The sequence below is a fragment of the Corvus hawaiiensis genome, chromosome 11 (assembly GCF_020740725.1).
Source record: "Corvus hawaiiensis isolate bCorHaw1 chromosome 11, bCorHaw1.pri.cur, whole genome shotgun sequence".
NCBI classification, from domain to species: Eukaryota; Metazoa; Chordata; class Aves; order Passeriformes; family Corvidae; genus Corvus; species Corvus hawaiiensis.
This window is the reverse complement of record NC_063223.1, coordinates 16,620,286-16,645,184: the sequence shown is the minus strand read 5'-3', so window position 1 is coordinate 16,645,184 and position 24,899 is coordinate 16,620,286. Positions and strand designations below refer to the sequence as shown.

Sequence of the window (24,899 nt, the reverse complement as noted above, 5' to 3'; positions counted from 1 at the left end):
CTGTCCTATCAAATTCCAGGAGAGATAATTTGGTCTTTCCCACAATTTCATGATAACACGCAGTATTGTGATTTTTAAAAAGAATAATCATAAAATAATACTGAACACAAAATAAAACTTCAATGTCAAATTTATGTTAGATTTAAACTTTGTAAACTTAATATGATCATATTGTTAGTAAAGGTGATGTTCTCATCTCTTGTAATGTTCTGCTAAAACCAAGCTTCTCCGTCTCATAATCCCTAAAGATCTCAAGGCTTGGTATGAACCTCAGAATTTTCAATCCATGCAATTATTTTTTAGGAGAAGAGAATAGAGAAATTCAAATGTCCCCTATGTGCAACAACTGAAAAGGAGCTCATTTCTGTGTCTTAACCTTTCGTATCTTAATGCAGATCTGGAGAGCTCCCCATCCCCTTTATGGGGCGTGGGAAGCCCTTTCAGTGCTTCAGGTGTCTTAATCAGAGCTCTCTCCTGTAGCTGCTTCTCCTCCTTGCCCAGGAATGCTAGATGGCACTTTCAGTATTTCTGTTCAAATTCCTTTTCATCTCAAATAGAAAAAAAAATTTGAAAAATGCTGGGATTCTGAATTTATAGATAGAAGAGTTAGATATGTTCTTAAAAGGTGAAAAACACTGAGAAAAATCACATTTTTATGTAAGTAGAAACTCAGAGGAGACATTTGCAACCCTAGAACACAGATTACTACTTTTTATCAGAAACCGTGTATGTTTCTAGCAGCTGAGGTCAAATGACATTGTGATGTGTAGTGACTGGGATCAGGAATTGTCATAAGCTTTCACTTGGTGGTGGCCAAGGTCTCATGGTCCAGGCAAGAGGTGCAGCAGGAGCAGCCACCTGGCTCAGGCTTTTACCCTTCAGGCTCCATCACATCCCATTTGAGACCCCAAAGCCTCACCCACAGTTTGGTAGCTGCATTCATGTTTATACTGAGGCTTTTCACCTTGTGCTTTTGGGTGTGATAAAGACCCCTGAGAACTCTCTCACTTCTGTGTGAGCTGTTTGCCAATACCATAATTCACAGCACAGCTGCAAATTCAGCAGTGCACGGTTCAGGTCTTAGGAAAGCAATAGGGGACTTTAAAAGCTCAGAGGAGAGAAGCAAAGGCAATTGCAGGTTTGAATGTCTTTGTTGCAAGAGGATTCCATGCATGTGAATTTTTCATTCTTGAGAAAAAGCGAGCTGAGGGTGAGAGTCAGTAACACCACAAATGGTGGGGAAGATTGGACAGCGAGCAGCTGCTCTGTTTTCCAGTGCGGTGCCTAAGGGAGGCTGCTTAGCTCTTGTGAAGTCCCAGAGCTGCAGACTGGAAACTTGGCAGGGTTTCCTGGAGCTCCTGGAGCATTATCATATATACTGGGTGGTGACTTTGTACTTTACTTCCTTGGATTTTTTTCTTTTGGCCACTTCTGAGACTGAATTCTGGTCTAGATGGGCTCTGTGATCTGAATGCACACATCCGCTCCCAGGTGTAGGAAGGGAATTCCAGCCCAGCTCTGGAGTGGTTAGAGCATGAAAAGGACAGACTCAGCTTTCTGTGTAGAAGGGTAATTAAACTAAACTGAAGAACATTTCAGTGCTCAACAACTTCTCTTGCAGGGATGGTGTTTTTTAAGGTCAGCTCAAATCCAGAATTCATCTATCCAAATAAGAGTTTATGAATGCAGTTACCCAGATCTTTGTCTGTCGTGTATTCAGAGGTCTCTCTCACTTGTACCAGACATGGCCGCCTCTCCTTGCAAACACACACACAACAGCCTGACAAGTTTTAAATCTAGCTTTGAAATTTTTGAAAAACAGCTTTGTGCTTTTTGTTTCTATTTGAAATCAAGCTCTATTTCTAAACCTGAGGGCCATTTAATTTTCTTTAGTTTTGATGTATGTGCAGCTCTTGTACTGATAGTTTTGAGGGTTCATAAAGATCCATTTTTTCTTCCTCAGAAACTTGCCTTTGGCAAGAGACACTGTTGCAAAGTGGTCCCCAAGCAGTGTTTTGGATCTCTTTCTCATTTTAGCAGTTAATCTGAATTTTGCCATAGGGCATACCTAGTATTTCTGCTCTGTGGATGTTCTTCACAATTCAGAATATGTCATGATAGGTACAGTGTGATATAGGAAAAGGTTGAGAGCAAGAGATTTTGTGGGATGTAGGTGAAGTGTGGAACACTGCAATCGAGAGAGAATATTCAAATGTCTCACTTAAACTGTCAGGCAAAGTAGATATGCAGTGAATGCATATGTTCTGAGAATATCAAATCTGCTCATGTGCTACCTTCAAAGAGATACTTTGAAATAGGAATTGCAGCTGAAATTAATTCTGTATGGCACTTTCCCCATCTTCTGGAATTGGCATTAAATTTGCCTAAGAACAAGACAAAAACTAGGCAGACATATAGAGAGCTTCTGGAAATGGTAAAATTCTCACTGGAATTGTGAAACAGTAAAATTAGTAATAAGATTTGGTGTATCCTTTAATTTTAATACTTCTGTCTACTTTATCTGGAAGTCACTTAATTAAAAAAGAAGGAAAGGAACACCACGAAGGCATGTATTAATTTTGGGGTAAGCTATGTGAAATCTGTCAATCTGAGTTCACCATATCTCTGAGATTCATTTTCTTTGGATTTGAAAATAAACCTTAAACCTCAAGGATGAAGTGCCACTATGGCTCATTTCATTACTTCCAGCAGACAATAAACCAGCTCAGAATTGGCATTGCCCCCACAGCCGTGCCCCTTTCCCCAGTGGCCTTCTGTGGAGGGAGGCTTGTGAGCAGAGGTCTCTCTCATTCCTGTAGCCCTCTTATGCCCAGGAAGGATCTACAGATCTTTGCCCTCGCTCTCTGGCTGGTCCCTGATAATTCCATGAATGCAAATACGGAGATGTACCTGGGATATTATTCTTCCTGTGTTTTAATAAGCAAAGCATGCTATTCCTAAACCTCCCTCCTCCCCAGTGCACTTTCTCTGACACCTGAAGGAGCAGCTTGTTTGATTTCATTTTCCTCTCTCTGCAGTCAGGCTGTAGACACAGCAAGCTTTGTGGTTTTTCTCTTGGACTGAAGGACAGAATTAATTGGCTTTGAAGTTTCCAAATCTGTGTTTCTGAAGAAGAGATTTACAATGAGCGACTGTGAAAGGAAGCCTCTGTGGAAGCCAAATCACTCTGAAACCAGAGCAGAGCTGGCTGGGTCAGATGCCTGCTCTAAAATCCTCTGTTAGCACTTGATGTGAAATTGAAATTGGAATGATTTCCGTGTCTCTGATGGAACTGGCTTTTCTCATGCTGCTCAAGCATCTGTGCAGATGATGATTTTGTCCTGGTATCTCTTAGAAAGTACTCTGAAATCTAAGAGTATTTATTTGCTTATTACCTTCTTAGGGAACCAAAATGAACGAAGCAACACCAACACCACTGAATTCTCCAAAAAGACTTAGCAGCAGTGGCTGTGCTCAGACCTGATCCCCTCGTGCCAGGAGCTGCCCAGCCCTGGTGATACAGAACTCTGCTGCACATCAGGAAAATTCCTTCCCTGTAACCCTACATAAGTTGGGAACTTGTAAAAACCAAAAATTTGAATAATTTTTGAGAAAGTGGTATTAAGTTTGGCTTTCTTGAGTGATGTTTAATCAGTAGGCAATATGAATAATGGCAAGGGACTTATTCTCTTGATCCCAGAGCAACAGGGTTCTTGGTGGTTTTGTCTAGTGGCCCCAAATTTCTAAATCTTGATTTACCAGAGGATGAGTTTGAACTTCTTGAATGAATGTGTGTTGTTGTTGACCACTTTCTACTTGCCCTCTAAACTCTTGGAATGGCAAAATCTGGGTTCTACTGGATACCATTCCCAAGATCCCTGACTGAATTCCTTACTTGGGGACCCTGGAAAAAATATCTTTCAAATTGCTGTGGGCGACTTGCAAATGGATGTGGATGAATATGTGATTCCATTGTGAAGAGCATCGTTAACGGCCTCATTTCCGTGGCGCAGTGGAACGTTCCCCGGTAAAAGCCTGTGGGAGGTAGGGTTATCTTTCACAGGAGTAGAATGAATTCTAACAGGAATGCACAGCAAATAACCTCAAAAAAATTTCCTTTTGGTCACTCCAAATGCAAAGCATGTTCCTTCTTTCTTGCTCTCTCCACTGTAAGCAATATAGGATAAAAAGTGTATGAATGACTGAAAAGTCACAATTAAAGATCAACACCTTCTCAGGTAACATTACTAAAATTAAAAAGCAATAGTGCATGTTTATCATCTTTTTGGACAAGGAAAGGCGTTTATTTGTGACAAGTTGGAGATTGGTGCACTGCTGACTCTCCTGTGTGGTGTCAGGTGTGGTAAAACACCCTGAGTCAGGTTTGAGGTGTTCAATTCAAGCTTATCCATAATGGAAAGCAAGCTAGCTTGCTAGTAATTAACACCTCTTGTAGTTTTGGGTTTTTTAAAGACAAATTAGTCAGTAGATGTAAAATTCTCATTCTTACAGTTGCTCAAAAATCTATGCTGTAATAATATTAACATATGGCTTGAAAATGCAAAGTTCCTCAGCATTTGAATTTTTAGAGTAAAGCTGTTTTAAAAAATTGCCTTAAAATCATGAGCAAAGACAAAGTAGACTGAAAAAAATAGACTTTCTGATTTCAAAATGGGAAGTGAGGTGAAGAATCTGTGGTGTTTCATAATGTAAATGTGTTAATTGCTAGATGCACGTTAGTTGGAAATGTTTCTAATATTTGATTTGGTTTTAACATGAAAGAATTTCAAAATTTATAATGTTTTAGACAATATTAATTGAAGTGGAAGCAAATCTTTGTAAAATCTGTTAAATGAGCTGAGAACTAAATGACTCCAAGCTATTTTGGGGATGTAAATAGTTAGACATCTCAACAGAGAAAACCACATATTTTTTCAAGGTTTGATCTTTAAACGTAAACAATGTTTGAACATAGCTGTTGCCACACAGTATTGAAGAATTTAATACTGCAATGTAAGGTGGCTGAACAGCTCATTTTGTGCAGTATAACCAGAATACCTGCAGTAAACAATGAGCTGTCTTACAGTGCTAAGATCTCTTTTTTTAGCCTTTTAACTGTTGAACCTGAAACAAAACACTATCTATTTCAAAGAAGTGATACTTCCAAATAAATTTTAGCTCTAGATGTATTAAACCCAAAAGACAAAAAAAAAGCCCCCAAAACTGAAGCTTATTTCTTAATTTCTGAGGCGAAGTAATGTAATGCAAAAAGAGAGGCTTTGCACTGTGTTTCAGGGAAGGTGACTATCCTACCAAGGTTATTAGAGAATTATGCATTTCACCTTTCAAGTGTTATCTGGCACTGCCACTATGGCTTATCATTAGCATATCCTTTGATACTTCCATGGTATCAGGAAAGATATAAACGTAAACCAAAATAGAGAAGGGACTCATAAACAAAACAATATTGTTACTATGTTGGCTCACTTAGAGAGGTAAATTTTTCTTTACTTTTTCTGCAGTCTTCTAAAATGGAGATAAAATTGTTTTAAGAACAGTCCAAACTTGTATCACAATGTAAATGATTTGGGAAACGAGCCCAAGCCAGTGTAGTCTGCATAAATGAAAGTGTCATCTGTGAAACTGCTTATGAGGGTGGGACAGACAATGGTCAGAAATAATAATATTGGGGTTTCTATTAGCTTCTAACCTAGCTGTCTTCTTCAAAACCATTATTTAAAGTAGGTTTGTTCCACTGATTCAGAAGTAGCTTTAAAGACAAAATAACTGCCTGGTGAAATCCTGTGGGACAGTAACTTTCTTCTTTTGGAGGTTGCCCTCTCTGTATGGGGCTGGAATAAACAGGGTAGGGCTGGAGTTGCAGTTTTCCCTGCGTGTTTCTTTGCAGATGTTAAAAGTGAATGTATACAACACATGTATAAAAAAATAAAATCAAGACATTGTGCTATTCTTCCATTTACCTTGCCTCAGTAGACAGCTAAGAGTGATGGTGGTCAGCACAACTTTTGTTCCAAAATGGGATCTGAATTAATCAATACCCATATTTATACATGGGAGTGTTCTGTTGTGGTACTTACAGCTACTGTACTATTTTATTACTCTACAAGGATTTATCCTTTGTTGCTTTGCTGTTTCTGTTAATGAGGAACTGAAATATTTTCCTAGATATATCAGTGGAGATCCCTGGGGTTCAATGCCTGCTTTTGGAAATCCCTACTGAATGTCTGAAGAAGAAAGCAATATCCCAACTTTTAAAAATTGAGGATTTAATTGCCATTTGCACGGTCTGCTACACATTCGTGTAATAAAATTGACCTTGCAAGTTTTATTGGTGTATGACTTAGCCATCATTCATACTTAAAGATTCACGGGAAACATCTTACACATTTTTATTTTAATATTGTTTGGCAAAGAGTTCAAACACCTATTGGAAAAAGACTTAACTTGAGCAGAGTAAGCAGCATATGCAAAACAACTCCTCAAAATCTCCAAACAACCATAATTTCCCCCTCCCTCCACCCCGAAAAATGTCTCCCAAAATTCAACACCAAAAGGAATTTAGAGTTGAGGCTGCCAAGACAATACTGCTTTACACCCCTAAGCCCAGCCTTTATACCTAAGAGTTCTAAAAAAATGTTTTTCTTTACTTCCTCAGTCAGTTGAAAACTATCAAGGCCGAGGGTATTGCAGACATTAACCCTGACCACCAGGACATGATTTTGAAAAGACTGGAAATGGCACATTCTTCAGCAAGCCGTGTAATATGTGCAGTGGGAGCATGGCAGTCCCCATATGGAAGTCCTGCTGACAGCAGCAAAATAGTTTTTTAAGCAGCATGTACTGTTATCCTGCTCCAAAGAGCTGTGAATTGTGTGGTGTGGAAGCCTGGAAGCCTGTACCATATCCCTCCTCCATCTGTGCAGGATGGCTATGGTGCCAGACAGGTAGTAGACTCTGCTGTGCTCTGCTACCCTTCATCTGCTTTCATGACTCCCACTAGTAAAAGCAGAATTATACTGCTGAAATTCAGTTAAATCAATGAAAGTCCATATGGCACAGGGTTAGTCACTTGTTTTCAATGCAGCCTTTAAAGGGGGCGAGCTTTTAATTTTGATGATATTTAGGTTCTTAAAATCAGGAGTATAATGCAGTTGAAGTCCCTGGTTTTAATAGATTATATGTGTTTAATACAATTAAAAAGCTAGCAGCAACACAAAAAACAACAACAAAAAAACCCCTCTGACATTTGTAGAAGAAAGATGTGTTTTTGACATGCTGGAAATGTAACTGATTTTGAAAACAGCATTTTAAGGTAAAGTTTCAAAATTCTATTCTCCAGTGCAAGACTAGTTTTCTGTGAAACAAGATTACTTTTTAAAAATTTTTAATAGAGCATATACATTTTTTAATGTTTGAAAATTTTCTCCAAACTCAAACCAACCAAATGCCCCTATAAAGCGTTTGACTTCCTTTCCCCGTCTTGTTCTTGGTAATTCAGTGCCAAGATTACTCACACCTGGTGCTTTTGTTTCTCCTTAGTATTCTGATTGCCTCTTGAAGCTCTTCACAGTTTCATTCTTCTACAAATGGCTCAGCTGTCTGGAAAAAGGCCGATTGCTTTTGTGAATTTCAGCATTGAGAAGCTCAGTAAAATACTCTTTTGATCTTTCTATAATTGTTTTAACAAAAATATATCTGCATTTCTGTGTTCATTCTTTAACTTAGATTTCTTCACGTATTGAAGTTGCAAATTAATCTTGCTCTATCAGTGTTATCTACGTTCGTCTTCTCAGCTGTTCTGCATGAGTTCTGGCTTTTACATTTTCTGGTGAAAATAAAAACTTGGATAATTTTTTTCCCCCATGCTGCTGATGTACAAGCTTTTCTCAGGTCCTCTGTTGTCCTGTTTTGGCCCTTCCTTTGTCCTCTGTATTACTGATTACCTTTTGATCTCTCAGCATATTTCATACTCACGGCATGTTTCATTTGCCATGAGTATTTTCTGGAACCTCTAAGGAGTCTTCTAAAGCCTCAAACCATTCTTGAATTATTCCCCAAGAGTTTCTGTCCATGTTTTAGGAGAATTCTACCTGTATGCTTTTGCATTTCTCAGATGGAATCCAAGCATTCCATACTTTCTGTTAATTTATTTATTTCAGTAATTCTCTTGCCTTGCTCTATCAAGATGGTAGTTGTGACACACTGCTGGTTGGTGATTCCACCATCCCCGATTTTTTTTGCATCAGGTACACAGCCCAATATAAACATCTTTCTGCTGAATCCCTGAGAGTATATCCTTTGTGCTGTATGATGGAATCCGGTTTTACTCCTTTTTATTTCAACTACTAAAGAAGCCCCAACGCTCAAAATATAATGAAAAATCCTTGTTTCCAAGGTTAACCATTGAAAAAGTAGGATACTGGTTAAGGTTGGCAGTAGATTATTTATATTCTGATACAGTTTTAAATTATTTAATCATTTTTCTTTAGAACTTCTGACCTAATGAATAGAGCGGACTTGCTCAAAGGTTTAATCAGTGCTGCATGGGGAAATAAATTGTGCATTAAAAAAAAAAATCATATTTTTATATTTTAAACAAACAAGTTTTCCTATGTAATATTCAACTTTATGTGCCAGGGCTATCTACTCAGAATGTCCTCCAGAAAAAAACCCCCTAGGTCTGATTTCTCTGATTCTATGCTAAGAAACCTTGTATGCAGCAATCCTAAAAGTTGGAGTTTTTTCATGCTGGCTGAAGTTAAACCCAATGTTTTGTTCTTCACTTTGCTGGATATAAGATGCTAAAATAATGTAATAAAGATGTTCACTAGAATAGTATAATTTACATAAGAAAACTGTTTTTTTTTTCTTTTGTTACAGACTATTGCCAAAAGGTGGCAGTCTTTGTCCCCAAAATCCTGCGCTCTCTAGGAAATGTTATGTATGGCAAACATAATTTATTCCTAGGTACACCAGATAATAAAAATTACTTTTTAAGTAGAGACAGAGGGTAAAACCTCCCACATTTTGAAGTTTAAGTGGGACATAGCTATAGTTATATTTTATTTTGATAGTGGAATGTTAAATAAAGCTTGGAAGGGAGCAGTGATGGGGAAAGAGCACTTCACAAGTAGTCTGCTGAAGAGCAAGAACTGCTTAGGTCTCAGATTTGGTTAGTGCCTGAAGTGCTTCATCTTTTGGAGATGCTGTTAGGAGCTGATGCTTTAGATCAGTAGCTTGCTGTGCTCATCAATCAACCCGATGAAATTAATAGAAACAATCCACTTCCGTTTAAATTCATGTTCAAGTTGTTGATTTTTCTTCACAAGTGATTCAGTTAGATCCAAGCAAAGCACAGATTGGTTTCTTACAAATTAGCCTAAAAAAGGCAATTGATGATAAATGATAACCTTGCTAAATATATGCAAAAATTTGGCTGTATGTTTTTTTGTTTTAAATTGTAGTTCTTTTGTTGTTGTGGTTTATTTTTATAGTGACAGTTGCTCAGGCTGTGGGAGGAGGATGGACTTTTTGGCAGGGCTCTGTTAGACCTGTAGTAAAGCAAGGGCTTCCTCTACTTAGCTGAGGAAATACCTGAGTAGTCCAGAAAGTGTTCAAAAGTTAATAACATGCCAAGATCTATTATTGAGTTAAAAGCGAGGAAAATTAAGTCATTTTAGGAGAACTTACCAGTGTTATACTTTGAATTCAGAAGTGTGGCAGGCAAATTTCTTGTCACCAATTGAAGAGCATGGAAGGAGTGTAAACTGAGCTGCACCTTGAGTTTATTATATATGCAATATCTCTCTATTACTCTCTGCCTAATTTTCTGAATCTCTCTCGTGAGGTTTTTCAGTCAATGGTTATCTCAGATCTTCTGCCAATAGTTACAATAGACTGAGACATTTTCAGATGAAAGAAGTCATTGCTCTGTCTTTTTAAAAAATTTATGGCTATTTATTGGTACTTACATTATTGAGGTCTTATATAATTTATATGGATTATGTGCGATATCAGAAATAGAAAAAATCCAGTTGGTGAGAACTCATTCTGAGCCATTTAAGTGTTACACAGAAGTGTTCTCCATTTCAATTTGCTCTTTATTTCTTCAAGGGCCTATGATGAAAGCCTAATTACTGAGCATGTTTGACTCATCTCTGTGTCCTGGTGTAGTGAAAACATTAATTATAAAGGTTTGGTCATAGAAAATACCTTTCATTTCATCTTCTTTTCACTAGAAATATAGAATGGTTTGGGTTGGAAGGAACATGAAAGATCATCTTGTTCTACCCCCTTCCATGGGCAGGGACACCTTCTACTATCCCAGGTTGCTCCCAGCCCCGTCCAACCTGGCCTTGGACTCTTCCAGGGATTCAGCAGCCCCAGCTTCTCTGGGCACCCTGTGCCAGGGCCTCACCATCCTCACAGAGAAATATTTCTTCTTGATATCTAATCTAAACTTGCTGCCTTTCAGTTTGAGGCCATTACCCCCTGTCCCATCACTACATGCCCTTGCACAAAATCTTTTTCCAGCTCTCCTGTAGCCCCTCTAGGTACTTTAGCATTACACGTTTCTCATGACAGATATTGCAAATCACTTTATTCAATTTATTACTTTGGAATGGGTTGTAACTGTTAAAAGGGCACAAAAGACCCTTTTAAAAAGCTAAATCTAATATATAAGTCTTTGAGAGGTTGCCCAACAGATTTAATAACCAATAGATGATGGATTTTAGAATCTAACACTGCACAAACACACCAGGTCTATCATAAGCCCCTTTCAGTGGTACCAGTGGGGTTTCATGAAGGTCCGATCCAAGACTGGCCCTGAGTGTTTGTTTAAGGTATGTCCTGCTATCACCCCACAAACCCCTGGCTGGAGGAACAATCCCCCATTCTCATCCCTGCCTTTGGCCATGCTGTTGCCATGCCAAGGACAGATTTATTGAGGTGTGCAAAGTCAAGGTGTTCACAGAGGCTCCAGCCTGCAAAGTGAAGGCAGTTTCACAGAATAAGGATTTAATTAAAGGGAAGCCTAGTTCCATATGGATCCACAGAGTTAGCTTAGATCTTTCCATTCTCCTATTATTTCTGTGATTCTCCATTAGTGTGTGAGTTTTAGATTGAACAACCACAGAAGGCAAGGAGCACCAATGGCTATAGATCTTTATGGCCTCATGGTTTGTTCATAGAAAATTGGTGTTTTGCACATGTTTCTCAGGGTCGAGTCGACTGAGACTTAAAACTGCTTGTAGCAACCGTAATGATCTCAGCGTTTTGGTTTTTCCCCCTTTGTTAGCACTTTGCAGGTTGGAGCACATTTGCTGGTTGTAGATAAATGGATGGTGGGAGAACCTGTGGTGCTGGGTGAGGGATTTCAGCCAGTAGAGGAAGCCAGCAGTGGGGGTGGTTCACAATTCTCCTACAGTCCAAGATAATGGGAAACTATTGTTATAATTTACTCACTGCCTCTGCAAACTTAAGTGAATAGCTTTTTTTAAGCTTGGTTGTAATCTTGGTTGTTACTTTTTGAACCTGCAGGCGTTGGCTAGCTCTGTGAAGACTCTTATTGTTCCCAGGTGCATTTTAGAAGCACTTTGAGAGTCAAGAGAAAAAAATTAATAAAAAAATGAGAGTATTCTATGAAATTACTTCCCTAGGTCATACCAAAATCTAGAGGTGTGTCAAACTTAATGGAAAGTATGTGCTGCATTGCATATTTTACTTAGTTTTCCAAATAAATCTGCATACAATAATTAAATGGTGAATGTTTCAATTGATAAAAACTAATTAAGAGGTGAAAGTATAGCAATCTTTTAGTCACTAGGAGAATACAAGTTACAAGACTCTTCTTAATAAGGAACAAAACACCCCCTGGATTTGAACTCATTACCTTTACAAAGCAAAGCAGATAAGGTTTTGATTATGCAATGCAGCTTTTCCTTTGGGTTTGGGAATTTGCAATTTTCCATTAATTACAAGGACAGTTTAATATTGTTCTTAAATAGTTTGAAATATAATATTATTACAAAAAAAAAAAATTATAAAAATAGTTAATGAATAGATGGGATGGAGTCTATACATGAATACAGACTTGCCAATCTGTATATATCATCTGGGACTTCAGCATTAATCCATAGGGTACCAGCAAAACCTTTGAGATACATGGAACTGATGTCCAGTTACTAAGTCTGGACAAGTGTCCACACCGGAAAGTTTTTCCAAAATGTCCAAAACCAGAGAGTTTCAACATAGCCCATATTTCTTTTTTGTACTAGACCAGCCAGAATATACAAAACTATGAAAAGACTGAATTATCACTTAATCTGAAAGTTGATTTTATAATTATTTCCAACATTCTCAGAAACCAAGTCTCCAGAACTATAAAGTATGGTTCGGGAGACCAAAGAAGCTTGGAATTTTATCTTTGAACTTCATCTTTTTACAAGAGAGAAACCAGGGGAAATGCATTGGTTTACTCTTTTAAACATAATACTGATGTTCTTTTCATTAAGACTCTGTAGCACTTCTGTTCTTGGGAACCAGCTCTTGAAATTGGCAGGGCTGGGGCCTTGACACAAGGTTTTCTTTGAAATTCTGTTCCAGCTGGATCAAGTTTTTAGCATTTGGAAACTCCACACATGGAGGCATATGGCCATTAGAAATGTATCACAGCAAGACTGTCTGCAAGTGAGATCCTTTAAAGTTCTTTACACTGTGAATTTTCAGTACTGGGTTGAACAAGACTTTCCCCCACCTGGATCATTACTTTCTTATTGCTTGAGCCAGCAGCAGGCAGGGGAAGCTGTGTCTTTCTCTCCTGAGGCACTGTCAGTGCATCCATGTGCCTTCTGGACTCAGGAGAGAGTTTTCATCTCTCTGTGCTCACATTAGGGCACTGGAAAATGGGAGGGTCAGCAGCCAAGTGGATCTGTTGATGGGTTTAGGAGAGGCTGAGGAAGGTACTGCCCCAAAGAGCAGAGACTGGAGAAGAATGAGATGGTCTAAAGAGACAAAGGAAACAGAATTGGACTGTGCTATGCAAGATATTCTAGATGTGCTTAATGAGAGTGCAAAAGGAATAGGGAAAATTGGAAATGGAAGTTGGCAGAGCGAGGAATTGGTAGGGTCCTAGAAAAGACTGGTCATGAACGTGCTTGACAGTGTGAACACCAAAGCTATTTTGAAGAAAGAATAATTGGTAGGCACTACAGAAGAAGTGGAGAACAGTATGAAAAATTTAAAAGTGGAGTTTGGGACACCTAATGTGACGTTAATAAGCTCAGAATATGGAGACGGGTAGAAAAGAAATAGGAGTGTAGGTCTAGGGCTGTGCTTAGTAAGGAAAGGAGCAGAACTAAGCCATGGCTATGTTTGAAGGCAGAATTTGGTATGTGCTAGTATTGAATCCATGCCTGTTTAACCTGAAAGGTAACACTGGATTTCTAAGTCTTGGGTGAATGCTTGCAAAATCCACTACTGATCCATCTAGAAATGGGTATCAGGAGCTTGCTACACATCTTCACAACAATGCTCTATTTGCCTCAATATCTATCCTAGAGAGTTCTACTTGCAAGAGGAAGTTGGGAAGGTTTTAGTCGAAAACTCAGTTTCATTTTCCTTTCAGTTTTTTAAAATTTTGCCTTTCAGTTAATCTATTGGCAATTGACATCCTGACCCTGTGAGAATTAAAAACCAGTTCAATGGAAATTGCATTTCTTGGTGTGAAAGAGAAGACAAGGCTCTGTACCTTGTGATCAAGTGCTGGGCTAGACAATGGAAGTAAGTCCCTGCGAACTCTGGAACTGACCTTTGTTTTGAGTAATAAGTCTTCAGGGATTTTTCTGCTGTTATGTGACAGTAATCTGGTTGGAAACTGAAAGGAGGACAGTATATCATGACTGGTTTGGTTGAACAAGGCCACAAATTGCAAGATGAATTTGAATTAACTTGGGGGATTGAGCCTTAGTGCAGAGGTGAGGAAAAAGCTGAGTGAGGGAACAAAGCAAAGACACTTTATTGCACTTGGTCCGCCTAAATGTAAACAGAACAGAAACACCTCAACTTGTCCCAGGACTGCTGTCAGGAAAAAGCATTGCTTCAGGTGTCCTTTCCCTTATTGAGTGAACATGGGAATGTTTCCATTTCTCTTGAGCTCATTTGTTTTGTGCATACGGTGTGGGATTCGTGTCCCTTAGCTTCAACCACATAAATTTAAACATCTAGCGAAGAAATGAGTGAAGGAAAAGTTCCAAAGGTCTTGCTGTCTTTTATGAGCTATTTTAGAATGGGACATGCAGCACCTTTGGAGTTTTCTGCCTCTGCATATGAAGGATGTTTAGGTAACTTCAGTGGAGAGGTGATTAACTTTGAAATAGACGAGGTTAGGTGAGAGAAATCCAACCAACAGAGAATTTTGCATTAAAAGAATTTACATGAAAACAGTTATCCCAAATCTTTCTCAAGTAAGATCTGCCAAGCATCCAGCAGTGGTGCTGAGAGCTGTCAGAGCTGAGGGAAGGCTATTTTTGCTCAACCATGTATGTCCTCACTGGCCTCAAATGCAGAACAGACAGTCTGTCATTATCCAAGCAGGAGAGTGATTGTGACAGTCAGGTAAAGAGTATGACCTGTGGCACCTTAAATGTGTGAAAAAGATTAATAAATCAGATGTTTTAATCTAGTGGTTTCCACATACAGGAGGGGAAAAAGGGTCATAATGACACATAAAAGTTAGTGTTGACAATATATTTAAAGGTGTGTGTAAACAGGTGGGTGCTTGGACTCACAGGCCTGCTTCCCTTGCTTTTGAAAGGTGTTTTACAAAGTAACATTTTGATTAGATTTTAAAATTTATGTGGAAGAGAACAATGCACTGGTTGTGAATTATTCATTGAAAGCAGAACTTGACAAATTGTATTGCCACGTTGCAAGCGAAATTAAAAGGATGCATAAAGGTATTTCCAGAGAATTACACAACCTTGGGTGGATGCGTGGTTGGTGCAAAATGCAGAAGAATCTTCCTCTTGGCCCTGAGGCAGGAGAGGTGGTGGCTGAAGGAGCTGGTTGTTACTGTATCCCAGCCAGACAAATCACATTTTAAATATCCCTGGAACAGCTCTAAGTTGTGTCTGCAGCCGAACTGACTCCTTGATGTCTGGGACTTACAGAATTAAAAGTATGGAATAAAACCCTATTTAACACCTCATTCTGCTCTGTGCTAGACATAATAACATGGTAGGAGCAGATTTGATAATCTGCATATTTTATATCTGATATATTGGCTTTGTGCAGCCTTTTGAGCACTAAAGAACTTGGTACAAGACAAATGTGTTATCTTCTTCATATGGAGCCTTCCTTCCATGCCCTAGCAGTCTCCAGATGCCATAATTAAATATAGTGTTGGCCTAGTTAAGTAGAAATGCATCTAATTACTCCAGGATTGTCTCAGCCACTGTTAGGCAATGTGTGAATTTCATGTACTTTAATCCATTTACAGTTTCATTTCTGTTTGTCCAGCACTGTGCCAAGCTGAACTCTTGTTGCTTCAAAAAAAACCAGCTAGCACTCTAACAACAATCAACCTGAATATCTGCCAGTTTTGAATGAATATAAGTGGATAATTGAAGTTATTTGCGATAATTGCATATGCTAAGCTTTTAATTTATTTTTATCCTTTATTTGTAATTTCTGCTTTGATTGTGCTTTGCTGCACTTAGTGTGGCTGAGCATTGTCTGGCTGGGTTGCAGTGGAATTTGATAGTAGTCATGGAGCAGGCAGTTTTTGTATGGCATTAGTTGCAAGATTGATTTCTATCTTAAGCCACAAGCACTAGGAAATCGAATATCAAGATAACAGGCACTAAATAATTTTTGGTGCACCTTAGTCACAGCAACAGCAATTTTAGTGATAAAATTTCCTAGAAAATACCTCACAGCTGAGGAGAACAACCCAAGGAATAAAATATGCTGCTGGGCTTTCTGAAAAGAGGAAACTTCTGTGTGTTTGTGTGTCCCTGTGCTCAGGGATTAAACCAGCCAAACTGCCAGTCTGGTGTCATTGCCCCGTCAAAAACCTCGTGTGTTTCTGACAGGAGCAAATGTTCCTCCAAGGTCAGCATCTGTGTCTGATGCTTCTCCATGCATTGTGGCAAACACTTATGCAAAGCTTTTTGTGATAAAACACCGAGATTTGGAAGCCTGTTTGCACATTGGGCATTCATTGCTATCTGATGGGTATGGGCTTGGGAAATAATACTGAGACAGAGGAACAACATCAAATACTCTCTCTTGGCTTCTTTGCCTTCTCCACTAAATGAGATGTGAAAGGAGCAAACCCCAGAACTCCGAGGGAAGTAAGGAGGACCTGCAGCAGAATTAGCACCATGCCAGAATATTACCTAAGCTCACTTAATGCTAATAAATCTTGTTCTTTCTCAAAACAGCCCGAACTTGTCAGAAGTTTTCAAGCACCTGCAGCCTTACAGATTTTCTGGAGAGGAAAACCCCTTTTTCACGTCAGAAATGAACCCCAAAATGGGGAAGTCATGGGAAGGTACCTGGGTAATGTTTCTAAAGTTTAGTGCCCTATTGCTGAGTGCTCCCACATGCACGGCGTGGGCTTCTCACAGAGAGGCCAGTGAAGAAAATTGCTCTGATAATGGAAACACAATCTCGTTTCTCTCCCAGGAATACTTTCAACTGCTGAACTATGTTTAAATAGTTATCTGGCAGCACTTTAGGGAATATTTTTGGCATGTTCACAGCTCAATTACTGTAAATTTTGATTGGAAATTAGGCATGCAAATCAATAGTAGGGTTATTAAAATTGCACTGAATATTTCACCTGAAGAAGGGTAACTATTTGTAGTTATAAGTGTTTTCTGTATACAGAAAACTGATGTTTCAGTGTACAGAAGGCTGCTAGTTTTTGGTTGGTAATGTACTAGAAATCTTGCTACAAAATATGAAAGAAATAAAGTTTTAAAAACAGGCATAGGTTTTCCTTTCTTGTTATCTGCTGTTTTTCTTAACAAAGTTCATTATATTTGATTAAGATAGAAATCTTGGTTACAGTTCCATACATAGGAGTCAGAGGGACAAACCTGTTAAAGTTACACAAATTATTGTTACTATTTTTTCTTCCAAAACACATCTCAAATCAACCTCAAAGTCGTATTCAAATTTTTTAGGAACCTCAAACAGATCTGATGCCAAGGCAAATAATGAGAAAGTTCTTTGGGGTTCAGGGCTATTTTTTGTAGTTAGTTGAATGCATTTGATGCTGGACTATAAGAGCAGCCTACAGGTTTATCTACATTTCTTTAATAACTGTGATATCCCAGTGCCTTTTTTGAAATGAAAAGTTATTATATTGATATTATGGGACATACACTATTTATGTTTTGGACTGAGATGGTACCAGTACCTAGCTGACACTAGTTATAAGTAAATTAGAGCCATCTTCTATCCTTTTTTTTGTGATTTGTTCTGGTTTGCAGAAGAGCAATTTTGAGAAGTATTTCTGGTTTTATGTGTTGCAGTTGGTTCATCTTAGAAAAATAGAGAGGAAACAATGCAATATAAATTTTTCTTTAAGATTTCATAGCTAAAAAGAGAGAAGAGCATAACTTCACTCAGCATTTATAGATAAAGATTAGTAACCCTCCACAGTTTAGGAGTTCAGAAACTGTTTCAAATTTGGTTATGCTTATGAATTTATTTAATCTAACTTCAGAATGGGATTCTAATGAAAGAGAATCATTAAGAAGTAATCTAAAACCTTTAAAAAGTGCATGAAAAGAGAAAATATCTGAGAAGCTAAAATAACTACCCTATTCTCTGGATGTTTGTGTGATGTGTTTTTCTTAAAAATGTTATTTACATCTTTTATTTTCACCTTTCTTTCCATTTCTGTTCCTTTTCCCTCTTTTTGTTGGATTCTTTTTCCCCCTCACTCATTCTGTTTCACCTTTCCTTTGCTATCCCTATAACAACCTAACTTCAAAGAGAATTTATCTGGGAATATCAGTTCACTGAAATTATAATATAATTTGTCAAGAAAATTACCCAATTCAGAGATAGCTCAGTGATTTATTAAAAAAAATACTGTGAGGTAACAAACAAATTTTCATCTCTCAGCTTTTTCTATGTTGTTTGTGATATCAGTACCACTGAATATACCAAATATAGACCTTCTGGTTTGGTGAACATTTGAGGTTTTTTGTGGATATGTTATTTGTTCATCTTTTGCTTCATGCCCTGTTTTTATCCAGGTTCCATTGTGATATTCTGGGTCAGGCAGTTCACCTTTCTCATGTTTATGTGTATTGGGAAAGTTCTAAGGATTCGTTCCTTAACTGGGGGAACCTCAAGAGAGCTGTGTGTTAGAGCCTTATAATTGCTTTATCTAAAGATTATGTGCTGCCCTTGACCTGCCTGCCCATGTGCACATAGACAGTTTTCCACATTTAGGGCTAAATTCTTCTGAAAACAATCTAGAATGGTGTAGCTGTACCAATTCTCACTCTATGTTCATAATTCATTGCATGTAAGTGCATGCAGAGAACTCACAATTCCCTTCAGGATAACCACAGCTTGGGAAGCATTTACTTGCTACAGCAAGGATTTGAGAGTGTGGTTACTCAAATGAAAATATATTGGCAATTGTATTAAGAGTGTCATTATGAACTGTTAAGCTAAAATTGCTAATCATGCTAATGTTGAGAATTATTGCTAGATAACTGCTCAATCATTAAAATATTTTAAAAGGGGTTTTTTGCCTCCATATAAAAATGTTGCAGTATTACATGTGGTTTTTATATTTTTGCCTGCAGAGTGCTAAGGAATTTTTTCCATCATGCTTCATCCCTTTGGGGACTTCTTTAAAAAAAAATCCAATCAAAAACTCCCCTCAAAACACAACAAAACCCCATGAAACATTTGCATTCAATTTCTTCATTCCGATATAATTTGTGTATATCCACTAATATGTCATTTTGTGGAGTTGGGCTTATTATTGGCTTCCCTTTTCTGTAACTGTCCCAGATTTCTCATGGTCTCCTTCATAATGGTGTTGAGATACTTAAAGCAAATTGTGGTTAAAGACTGATACATAGAAAATGCAGCATATGCTTGTATTGTTTTCATTTCATGTACCAAACGTTTAATTTTTTATTTAGCTTTGTGAGGGCAATGCATAAAATATGCTTACATATTTGCTCCTACAGCTTCAAGGAAAAATTCCTATCAGTAGACAGTTCACTTCTTTGTCATTGAGTTTCTTGTAGAGAATGTTGCTGAAATGTACATTAAAAAAAGTAACAAGTGAAATCTTAATGAATAATTCAATAAAATACCAAGCATTTTCATTTCTGAGCTGCCCTTGTTACCAGATGTTTCTACTATTACCCGTCTTATGCTTCTCTAGTTATTTCTTACATGTGGAGATAAATCTTAGTTTAAATTTATTTCACTGAGGCAAAAATGTAATTGAAACACATTGGGATCAATACAAACTATATAAGAAGCCATGAATTATTTTTCAGCCCGCCAGGTACTAATATCTAATATCACTGGTATCTCATGAAATACAATAATAATTTTTCTTTTGATGAGTAAGTAAATATTTCAGCACAGAAAGAAAAACCATGGTTTTCTTTTTCTTATGAAAAATTCTTTTCTGTATGAAGAATTTTTTTGATCTTTTACTTTTTTTCCTCTCAAACTCATCAGTCATGAACTTTTGTATCAGGTGAGCACAGAGTAGTAATACACCTATGGCTTTATTATAAAGGACAACACATCTGCAGTAATGCATTGAATTAGAGTAGTTGTTCTACATAAAAGGCCTTTTCCATACTTGAAAAACAAGGGCTAAATTTGTAAAATCCTTTCAGCAGGCCACTAGCATGCTAAATAAAGATGGGCTTCTGAGAATGTTCAAATGTGTATGAATTTGTTTCAGTTTCTGTAAGGTTTCCCCCTCAGAGGAGTAAATTTGTGTTACTTCCCTTTCTAGGCTCTAAAGACAAAAATTTAGTGGCTCAAATGTACGTTCATTAATGTTTCACATTGCAAGGTCTGTTCTTAGTACTGTTCAAATAGTACAGGAGTAGTGGGAACAGCTGCACAGAAGTTCACTGTTTCCTCTGAAATGTTTTTCCACGGATCCCCCTCCTGCAGCAGATTGGGATGCATTGTTATTGATGGGTTCTTTTACCCCTGTACGTGGGAAGATGAGCTTGGACATTTTGCCAGTTCAGTTCTGGTTTGATTTGCCCAGCACTGGAACCATCTCAGTTCAGTTCCAGTTTGGGTCAAAAGGGTTTGCTGTGACCAGCTGGGTTTTCATGGGACAAGATGTTTAAAGCTGGAACCAGTCAAATGTCAGGGATGTACTCCCAGCACAGGGCTCAGGGAAGGTGGCCCTTTGCTGGGCTTTATCAGCCAAGGTATCAAGAGTGTTTCTAGTTTGTAATCTCATGTTTGAGATTGTAATTCTGCACCAAAGAAGAGGTCTGGAGAGCCTCCCCACAGGGTGTGCAGGGAGGGGCAGAAGCCCAGCAGAGGGCCCAGGGTTTTGGGGCTTGTGCTTGCTGTGGGTAGTGGAAGGTGGGATGGAGCAGTGAAGGAAGGCTGGGAATTGCCACTGCTCCTCAGACCCTGCTGAGCACAAACCCTCCCTGCAGCCCCTGTGGTTCTGCTTAAACTGTCAGTGTTCTGCTCAACCATTTTTCTGCATTGGCAACCAGAAATATTTTTCTTGGTTCAGTTTCCATTATAGTTCGAGCTGTATAGCAATCAATATGAATTCTGATTTCATTTTGATTTATATCCAAAGAGTTGATAAATGTGCAAACTGTTATGAAAAGGGGGAAAAAAATGTGTGCACGGCTGCCCACTCTGCATATCGTTAATGAGAGTCTGGACCTCGCTTTGTGATGTAAAATATTTGAAAAATATCTATGTGCACCAGTGCACATTCAGCAAAGAATATAAAAGTCATGTACAGAGTATTCTTTGTTTGATTTTGGGATGTACATATATGAATGTTCAGGTAGATTAAATAAAAAGTAGGAGTTCCTCCCATGGCTAAAATACTCTGAAGTATAAAGAACCCTGAGTAAAACCTTAGAAAGGGTATAATGTCATTTCCCAATAGAATATCTGCAGCAAACCCCTCTATGAATTAAATGATTTGGGTAGCTGTGTTTTGGTGCAACCCTGTTTTTTTCCTGTCAGATGATAACGGTGAAGAACAATAACTACTACAGGGAACTCTGGATATTGCTAAGAGGGTAAAACCACTAGAGAATTGCTGCCATTCAGTAAATGTTACTTCTGTAATTGCAGAAAAATCTTGTGGTAATGTACCGTGTTAAGGTAGTATTTCATATGCTCAGTAAAAAAACCTAGTCTCTATTTTTCTTATCATTTATAGCTGATGTGTAATTTAGAAACTCATTTTTATGTCAGTTTCTTGAAATCAAGTGTGTTTGAAATACCTATTTTAATGTTAAGGAAGGTTTGAAAAGGGCTGCTATGTGCAAAATAAAGTCCAGCGTGAAATAAACTTTATTTTTTTTCTCTCAAAAATCATTTCAGAATGGGAGCTGCAGGAAGCTGAGCACTGATGGGAAAAGTGACCTTTTTATTTCTTTATTTATTAATAGTTGAGCAGTTGTAACAGTTTTGTACCACCAGCTGTGGATACTGAGGCTTTAAGAAACTTTTTTAAAAAAAATCTGTATCATTTATTTGTATTCAATGAAGTATGAGAGCAGATGGATTGCACAATGCTCAAAAAATCTCTGCTTTTGTACCAGGTTATAAAATTGTTATCCATTATTTCAAAAACACACCTTTTTTTTTTTTTTTCCCAGCGCCTTGTTGAAGCTGCAGAAGATGCTTACCTGAAACATGAATTTGATGCTGACTTACAGGTAGTAAATAATTACTTTCGTGACTGTTTTTCATCAGAGTATATATAATGGTTTATACAATAGCTTGCTTGAAGAGCTGCTGTAGAAAGCCAAGCATGTGAGTAATAGAAGGATGCTGATTACATAAAATGGAATTAATGAAGGCTGTCTCAGTATTTTGACAGGTTATGTACTTAGCGCTTGTGTGTTGGGACACCAAGCAGGTGGATTTTACTCTTTCAGAGATTTCATTTAAACTCCCTTGCATATCTGAGCAGGTCACAATTTTAAGCACAGCAGTTAGCCTCGTGTTGTGTTGCTGCAGTGTGCTGGTAAGGAATTGCTCTGCAGAGAGGCGAGTTTGCACATGGGGTGGGACCCACAGGGACAGGATTAAGTATGACCTTGATTTGTGCAAGTGCTCTGTGTTTGGATCTGTGTCTAGAGCAGACAATGGTTTTCCTCTTTCCTAGGAGCCCTTAGAGCTGCACCACTGTTGTGTGTTGCCTTTAGGAATAACACGGGAGGGAGCAGCACCGTGGCAGCTCACAGCTAAAAATGTTTAAAAGAAAAGCCTTTGCCTGAATAAGACGCATAATTTAAAAAAAAAAAAGGCTGATTTTAGAAACCGAGTAATTTAACCCGACATTGAAAGTTTAACAGAAAGTCTTACTCGGTGCTTAGATGAGTAAATACCTCCTTACCTTTAATTGAATTCCTATATCCATGGTTCCTTGAATGCCATGTTAGGTGGAGTTTTGTCTACTTTGCCTCTACCTAGTTTTAATTTTAAAACTTTCTGTGAATGTTTGCCATAAGTCTATTTAAATTTTAAGCTTAAAGAATTAAAGGAAACAGAGACTTTTTCCATAGATATTTTCCCATACGTGTATCTAAGAAATAAACAGATCTGTTAAGTTCTGTTTTCAGATTTTGCCATGGTTACTTCCTCTAATCAAAACCACTTTATTTTAATGAAAATATGATGCAAATTACTGATTTCTCTGCAGAAAGAAAAAATAGAGTAAACTTATCAGAGCCAAGCATAAAAAAATTGAGTTTAGAAGGCTGTAATACTGAGATCTGTCAGCCCAGGTTCGAGTAAGGATGAAATGAGCACAGTGAAAATGATAATTCACATTATTGTTGTATATTCGAGGAGTGCTGGGTTCTGTATTCAAGTGTTTTAGAGTTCTATTACTCTCCAGCCTTGCAGAGGTGTGCTGTGTTTCATTTTGTTGAACTTTAAGCCTTGGAGAAACAGGAACTATTGTCTGAATAAATCAGAAACGCACTTCATAGAAGATGTTTTAGAGGGCTACAGTAAATGCTTCTTCACTGCAGGACAGTTCTCACTTTGACAAAGTCCTTTTTTTTTGCCGGGGCTCTGCGATATTAACACTTTCAGGAAGCCAGTTAAAAGCCATTTGTGTCAGCAGCATTAACAGGACAATCAAATCTTTGTGTGGAGCTCTGTTGTTTATTACTGTCACGGTCCATTAAAGCTAATCAATTGTTAATCTTGGTTTCAGCGACCCTTTTGCAACCCTTGCTGGGTGATTGTTGTTCTTTATCAAAAATCTCGTAATACCATCTGCTCAGTATAAAGTAATGGCCGGGATGATTTGATAGTGTACATTCAAGTGGAGGGGGACAGAAGGCTTATATAATGTACAGTGTATACAATTCTGCTATCAAAGAGGAATTTTTTGGCATTTGTATTGCTTAGGCTGACGTGTGGAAGATGGGATTAAATGCTTTCAATTAGTGATATGTGATATAGCACCAGCCTGTGGTCTTTGTGCTCAGATATTCTGGAAATTCAGACAGCCCATAAAGGAAGTAGTTTTGCTTTTTATTTGTCCAACATCACCTTCTGTGTCTTGAGGACAGCATAGATAGTATTGTTTTAGTACATAAAAATGATAAAGGGGGGAAATAAAATTGTATTAATATTTTTATTGACTGTAGAAAAACACCAACTTAAAGAAAATAATAACTGTGAGGGTTCACCTTTCAGACTGCTGGTATTCTCTTCAGCAATGCTGAAACTGTATTACTTGGTTAGACTAGACTCGATCCCTTCTGGGGCATTTTTCTTAGTAACATTATTAGCTTTGTCCTTAGTTATCCAATAGGTATTCTAATCAATATACTGTAATTCTGTGTAATGGTCTAAGCACTCAACTATCTATCCCTGGACTGAATCTATTGGCACCACCAACCTTGTAGTTAAAAAATAAAATTCCAAGAGAATTGAAAGGAATAAATCAAAATGTTTGATGTGATGTTTAACTCATCAGCATCATACATTGCATATTTGAGTAATGGCCCAACTATGAATCAATGAAAACAGTCTTTAAAGATTTAACCTGCAATATTTGGGGTTTGGGTGATTCTTTTTTTTGTTTAGGGATATGAGGTTATAAGGTAATAACCATCTAAATGCTACTTACATTTGAGTCTCAGTCCAAGGTTTTCTTACCTCATGGATATGGGTGTAAGTCATTCTGTGTTATTAAATACTATTTTCAAGTTTATAAGTGGAATTTCTTTAGTCATGCCTAATGTATTTGGGGATGTAAACTAAGTTACCATTTGTATTACTGCAGCAAGTTGCCCTGTCACAATATATTCACAGGTGTAAAGAATTGCTCCTCTCACTTCTTCCTTTATATGGGAATGTCTGTGCTCACCTTTGTTTAAAATGAAGCCATCTCCCTGATTTTGAGACTTTAACATGATGGAAAAACCCCCAGCAAAGAGGTCAACTGCCAAACTCATATACCCAGCAGGAATATTGGCTGTTGCATGTTTTGAAATGATCCTAAAATTATCCTTTAGTTTTCTTGGCATAGCTATTTGCCAGAGAAAAATTTTTAGAGAAAGATAATAAAGAGAGTGACATCTTCTGATAGGAGATGATCTTTAAAAAAAAAAAAAAAAAAATCAAGT

General features: G+C 37.8%; 1 protein-coding gene across 6 annotated transcripts in view; it reads left to right on the top strand.

The window, feature by feature from the left end:
• The window catches only part of CACNA2D3 (calcium voltage-gated channel auxiliary subunit alpha2delta 3), a 394,450-nt gene that overhangs the window by 99,925 nt on the left and 269,626 nt on the right, over window positions 1–24,899 (top strand). For all 6 annotated transcript variants that reach the window (XR_007206017.1, XR_007206016.1, XM_048315277.1 and 3 more), the window contains exon 4: window positions 21,906–21,965. Coding sequence is in view for 4 of the 6 variants with exons in the window: in XM_048315277.1 (XP_048171234.1) it covers window positions 21,906–21,965 (60 nt within the window). In the remaining 2 variants the exon portion in view is untranslated. The remainder of the gene's footprint in view (window positions 1–21,905; window positions 21,966–24,899) is intronic.